This window comes from Prenolepis imparis, unplaced genomic scaffold (assembly GCF_030444845.1).
Source record: "Prenolepis imparis isolate NDT839.2.m4 unplaced genomic scaffold, iyPreImpa1.0 SCAF_20, whole genome shotgun sequence".
In the NCBI taxonomy this organism is placed as follows: domain Eukaryota; kingdom Metazoa; phylum Arthropoda; class Insecta; order Hymenoptera; family Formicidae; genus Prenolepis; species Prenolepis imparis.
The window spans coordinates 175,934-182,706 of NW_028141178.1; the positions used below are offsets into that span (position 1 = coordinate 175,934).

Below are 6,773 nucleotides of genomic sequence, written 5' to 3' on the forward strand. Positions count from 1 at the left end.
CAGCGTACAAATTTTTTAACTTGTGTTCGATAACAATAAAATGTAATTTTTGTACGTACCGAACGTAACTTCTTAACTCTTATTCCAAGATTAATATTAATTCTTTCTATATTCTTGCTATGTATAATCCTTCCTTGTTTTACGACGTTATTTCATATTATGTACAGGACTGAATGTAGTACAGGTTATATAGGAGTTGTCTTCATCTTAGAAACAGGAACCAGAATATTTATAGGATTCAAAACAGGAACCAGGAAATATATATATATATATATATATATCTGTAAAGAATTTCTGCGTCTCTAAAGAAATTAGGAAATATAATTAAAATATGAATTAAATGATATCACCGTAAGGCAAGATAAAAATGATTATGGATAATATCACCGTAAGGCAAAATATGAATAAGAGTTTTATAGTTTTCAGTTATCACCTTTTAAGGCAGAGAAAATATTAATTAGCTTTGATAAGATTAGATTGATAAAAATATAAATCACCATAAGGCAAAGATAGAATTAATTTGATAAAGATATAAATCACCATAAGGCAAAGATATATTAATCACCATAAGGCAAAGATAGAATTTGTTTGATAAAGATAAAATCACCATAAGGCAAAGATATATTAATCACCATAAGGCAAAGATAGAATTTGTTTGATAAAGATAAAATCACCATAAGGCAAAGATATATTAATCACCATAAGGCAAAGATAGAATTTGGATGATCACCTTATGGCTAGCCTCAAATAATTGGCTTGATGGAAGGTATCGACTATCATGATATGTACTTACATGATGTCCCCAATTGGACAAAGTCGACCTTCCTAACCAGATATATGTAATTAACCAAATATATTTCGATGTATCTCTGATGATCTTGATATTTCCGTACGATGCGCATCGTGTCGATTCAAACATAAAACGAACCACGATAAACAGCTGCATAGCAACCAGATCTTTTTCTTTTCTCACGGCACTCTATGAAAGATTCGAATAGACTTTCCTATACATTTTCTCCGCCCGCATTCAACAATAGATTTGTTGAATGAATTTCAGGATCAGTTGGGATAATACATAATTTTGTTATAGGTCTCTTGTAAATAGAGTTTGCAGTTTTCACTGTAACAACTCTGGTTAAACCGTCTGGTCCTGGATGTAAATGTATGACTCTTGCGAGGGGCCACTTTCCTGGCGGGTAACGCTCATCCGTAATTAATACTAAGGATCCATCCTTTATTTCATTCGAAGGGTGATACCATTTAGAAATGGCTTGATACCTTTGTAAACACTCTATAGACCATCTTGACCAAAAGTGATCTACTTTCTGTTTAAGTAATTGCCAGCGTGAAAGCAAAGATGTTTTTTCAGTTAATAGACTCGGTTCCGGTAATGTAGTTGGTGCTTCTCCAATAAGAAAATGTCCTGGAGTCAGGGGTGAATAGTCAGATGCATCATCTGATAAAGGACATAATGGCCTTGAATTTAACACTGCTTCTATTTGTACAGTTATCGTTGTCATTTCTTCATACGTTAATATAGTATCCTTTAAAATTCGTTGTAAATGAAATTTAATAGATTTTACAGCTGCTTCCCACTTTCCTCCAAAATGAGGGGTTGATGGAGGATTGAATTTCCATTCAGTGTTATCTTTAACGAGAAGATAGGCAAGGTCACGTAATTCATTAGAAGATGACTTGAAAAAACGTCTTAAAGTTGCATCAGCTCCAACAAAGTTTGTTCCACAATCACTTTGTAGCGTAGCACATATACCTCTTCTACCAGTAAATCGTTTATAGGCAGCTATAAATGCTTCAGTGGTATAATCCGTAACTACTTCTATATGTATTGCTGATGTTGTGAGACAAACAAATATAGCTAAATAGCCTTTATAAGTTTTTGCCGCTCGCCCTCTCCAAGTCTTCATTATCACGGGACCAGCATAATCTAAACCTGTGTTATAAAAAGGTCTTGCTGGAGTCACACGTGATGATGGTAATTGACCCATGAGCTGTTTCGCTCGAATTCCGCGATACCGTGCACACCTTCCACATCTTAGGATGTAAGAACGTACAGGTGCTCTTCCACCGATAATCCAATATGAACTTCGTAAAAAACCGAGAGTAACTTGAGTACCTCCATGTAGCGTCCTTTTGTGAGCATCATCAATAATCAAAGTACTTAACGAAGATCTTCTTGGTATAATAAGTGGATGTTTTGTGTCAGACTCTATCTGTGCATTATGGAGACGACCTCCAACACGAAGTAATCCTTCATGGTCTATAAAAGGTGTAAGGCGAATCAAAGGGTTGGATTTAGGCAAATGTTCTCTATTAGAAATTATACGAATCTCGTTCGAAAACCATGCTTGTTGTACAATTCGTACCCAAAAATTACGACTCTTCTCGATTTCCATGGGTGTTATGGGATGTTTAATCAGTGTTGATTGTGATTCTCTACGGAGACAACGAATAAATCTGCGACAAATAGAAGTAATTCGTAATAATTTCATGAGTGAAGAGTACTTATCCAACAATTCCCAGTATAAAGGTTGATGGGTGACAGCAATCATGACTTGTCTGGATCGTTCTTCCAAACCAGTTTCCGGTAACTCTTTACACTTGAAAGAAGGCCAAGATGATGGAGACTCAGAAAGCCAATTTGGTCCTTTCCACCATAGATCAAATTTAATTAATTGATCTGGCCTTAAACCACGAGATGCACAATCCGCAGGATTTTCTTTCCCAGGAACAAAATGCCAAGATCCATAAGGTAATAATTCTTGTATAGTAGATACACGATTACGAACAAAATCTTTCCATTTGGTTGGATGAGCCGAAATCCAAGAAAGAGTTACAGATGAATCAGACCAACAAAACACCGATACGTCAGAAAGTGCTAGTGCTTTTAAAGTATGTACAGTTAATCGCGCTAATAACAAAGCCGCAACAAGATCAAGACGTGGAATCGTAAGCCGTTTAATTGGTGCAACCTTTGTCTTGGAACAAATCAGTTGAGTAGATATTTTACCATCGTTACTGGAAATTCTTATATAAATCACAGCTGCCATGGCTAATTCTGATGCATCTGAAAATCCATGAATTTCAACAGAAGTACTGGAATGAACATAACCAAACCATCTAGGAATTGCTAATTGATCTAGATGCTGAAGTTGTTTTCTAAAAATTCTCCCAACGATATTGCATGTCTTGAGAAAGAGGTTCATCCCATTCAATCTTTCTTAACCAGAGTTCTTGAAGAAAGATTTTGGCTGTTATGAGAATAGGTGCGATAAGTCCTAATGGATCATATAATTTTGCGATTTCAGAAGAAATTATTCTTTTAGTATATTTTGTAGTAGATGTTGGTAAAGCTGAAAAAAGAAACGTGTCCGAGTCGGGTCTCCAAATAAGACCTAATATCTTGCAAAGTGTAGATTCAATTTCCACAGCAGATGACGATTCTTCACATTCTTCACCCGACATCGACATTGGCAGAATCTCTCTACAATTACTACTCCATTTTTGTAAAGGAAATCCACCTGCTGCACATAATTGAATAAGTTGATTGACAATCTCTTTAACTTCCGAAATTGAATCCGCTCCTCCAAAGATATCATCAACATATCTTCCCTTTGTCAAAGGAATAACAGCTTTAGGAAAATGATGACCTTCGTCGGTTACTAATTGTTGTAATGCTCGTAATGCAAGAAACGGAGCACAGACAAGTCCATAAGTTACAGTTGTGAGTCTAAAAGCTACCAGTTGATTTTCAGAACCTCGCCACAATATCCTTTGTAAATCCCAATCGTCAGGATTAAGAGCAATTTGTCGAAACATTTTAACTATATCTGTAGAAAAAAGAAATCGATGTGTACGAATCCATATAAGAATATCTGAAATATCTGTCTGAAGTTTTGCGCCTGCGTGAAGCAGATCATTAAGAGAATAACCACTGTTTGTACGGCTAGACCCATTAAAAACAACTCTTAATTTTGTGGTACGACTGCTTTCTCGAAGAACTCCATGGTGTGGTAAATAGTGTATAGGAGAATTATTATTTCCGGAAATATCAGCTAACATCATATGACCCAATGTTTTGTATTCTTCTATGAAATCAACATAGAGTTCTTGAAACTTGGGATTTAAAGTAAATCGTTGAAATAATCTATTGAGACAACATAGTGCCTTTTGTTTTGAATCACCCAGAAGTGAAGGATTTGATTTTAGAGGAAGACGTACAACATATCTTCCAGTAGCATCTCTTGTATGAGTAGACAAAAAATGTCGTTCACACTCTTCTTCTTCCTCACTTAATTTAGATTCCGTTGTAGTAGGTAGTTCCTCTTGATTCCAAAATCTAGCAATAAGATCTTGTAAATCATGATCCAAAGTACAATGATACGTTCTTGCTGAATTAGATAAATCATTTTCTGATATTGGTCCTGAAAGAACCCATCCGAAAATAGTTTGCTGAGCAATAGGCGTTGACAAATCCCCTCGTATTAATCCTGGCAGAATTACCGAGCCATAATTATCTGAACCTAAAATGATATGAATATGACCAGAACAAAAAAAATCAGGATCTGCAAGTTGAAGTCCAGCAATATGAGACCAAGTATGACAAGACGCGTTAAAAGGCGGTAATTTAGTTGTTAGACGAGGTAACACGTAGGCTTCGATTGTACAATTATAAGTTGGATCATAGATGGACTGTAATTTTATTGTAACACTTCCTTTAGTGTGACCGGAATATGTACCACCGACTCCAAGAAGTGGTATTGAAGCTGAACTGCGTTTTAGTTGTGCATGATTTACTAAATTTTCTGAAATAAAAGATAATTCTGATCCTTGATCTATTAATAAACGTACTGCAAAATTTACATCTTTATTTTTATGTAATATGGCTCTACTCGTAGCTAATAACGTAAATTTTGGTAAAGAATTTGCTTGTCCAGATTGATGAGCACATAATTTGTTTTGTCATTCTATTGAAGGTTGTGACTGAGGATTTTCTTTAGATTGAGTAGATTGAGCATTATCTATCTTAGATGATTTTTCACCAAAATGTTTTGATGAAGACACGTTGATGTCATGAATTGAAGTATGATGCTTCTTTCCACATTTGAGACATCTTTTTAAAGAATTACATTTGCTTGCTACATGTGGGCCAAGACAATTAAAACATCGTCGATGCTTCATAATAATATCCCTTCGTTGTTGCTGAGTTTTCGAATGATATTGATCGCACTTTGTTAAAAAATGTGAAGATCCACATAGCGGGCAAATGAAAGAATTAGTAAAAGAATTTTGATTAGATGATGTAGCTACATGAGCAGCTATTTTTGTACGAGACTTTCCAAAAGAGGAATGATCCTTATCCTTATGTGATCCAGAAGAAAAAGTATTATTATGTAAATTAAGATTCTCTAAAGCTCGTGTCCTCCCAATAAGAAATTCTTCAAATTGTAAGTAAGTCGGATATGAAGAGGTTGAACCAAGTTTAACCTCCCATGCTTCTCGAGTTTCAGGATCAAGTATTCTTACGAGCTGATGTAATAATAATGGATCCCAATGATCTACTTCACAGTTCAAAGCACGTAAAGCACCAATAACTTCTGATATGGTTGTCAAAAGAGTTCTGAGACCTTGAGCGCATTTTGTTTTAAGCGGCTTTAAATTTGTAATTCTATCCAATTGAGTAGTAATCAAAAATCGTTTATTCTCATATCTTGAAACTAATATATCCCATGCAACAGTAAAATTTTCATCAGAAATAGGCAAATTATACATTAACCGAGCCGCTTCACCAGTTACACATGTCTTCAAATAATGCATCTTCTCAACGTTTGATAAATCTTCATTATCGTGAATTAAAGAAACAAATAAATCATGGAATGATCTCCATGATTGATAATCTCCTGAAAAGCTTGGTAATTTAATACGAGGCAATGCACTACGAGGTAATTGTGAGGTAGATGATGCTACATGTTCCGAATGAGTAGGTCGAGATTGCCGATCTACCGTTTCTAAATCATCTCGATATGTAAGTAATTTAGCACGAGAATATACATAAAACGCTTGACAACGTTCATACACGTGTTCTTTAATATATGATTGATCATTATTCTCAGAAAGTATCTCAAGATATAAATTTTCATGTTCTACTTGAAATTTAGACCAATTCTGATCAAGTAAATCCAAACGTGTATTAATTAATTGACGATTTAAACGTGAAATTTCTACGATATCAAAATCCGCTGCATCTTGTATTAGATTAAATCGACTTTTTTGTAAAGCGATCTTTGCTTCTATATTAGACATCTTGAAAAGCTTGGATCCGGCTCGAAGGACCAAAAAATGTTCGATAACAATAAAATGTAATTTTTGTACGTACCGAACGTAACTTCTTAACTCTTATTCCAAGATTAATATTAATTCTTTCTATATTCTTGCTATGTATAATCCTTCCTTGTTTTACGACGTTATTTCATATTATGTACAGGACTGAATGTAGTACAGGTTATATAGGAGTTGTCTTCATCTTAGAAACAGGAACCAGAATATTTATAGGATTCAAAACAGGAACCAGGAAATATATATATATATATATATATATCTGTAAAGAATTTCTGCGTCTCTAAAGAAATTAGGAAATATAATTAAAATATGAATTAAATGATATCACCGTAAGGCAAGATAAAAATGATTATGGATAATATCACCGTAAGGCAAAATATGAATAAGAGTTTTATAGTTTTCAGTTATCACCTTTT

The 6,773-nt window shown here is 34.5% G+C and overlaps 1 protein-coding gene across 1 annotated transcript; it reads right to left on the bottom strand.

The window, feature by feature from the left end:
• Positions 1-1,004: 1,004 nt before the first annotated feature.
• Positions 1,005-6,321, bottom strand: LOC145946764 (uncharacterized). The gene is made up of 3 exons (XM_083056517.1): positions 5,148-6,321; positions 3,386-4,868; positions 1,005-3,177 (listed from the first exon to the last, which is right to left on the bottom strand). The coding sequence occupies exons 1-3, from the start codon at positions 6,319-6,321 to the stop codon at positions 1,005-1,007; spliced, it is 4,830 nt and encodes a 1,609-aa protein (XP_082912643.1).
• Between the last annotated feature and the right edge of the window lie 452 nt (positions 6,322-6,773).

Bases quoted from the DNA above. Each gene is read 5' to 3' on its own strand.
- LOC145946764 (XM_083056517.1), bottom strand. From the start codon at position 6,321: ATGTCTAATATAGAAGCAAAGATCGCTTTACAAAAAAGTCGATTTAAT. The intron at 4,869-5,147 runs GTAATTCTTTAA...TAAATTTTGCAG, and splicing joins CCCACATGTAGCAAGCAAAT to TACGTTTATTAATAGATCAA. The intron at 3,178-3,385 runs GTTTCTTTTTTC...GAGAATTTTTAG, and splicing joins TGGAGACCCGACTCGGACAC to AAAACAACTTCAGCATCTAG.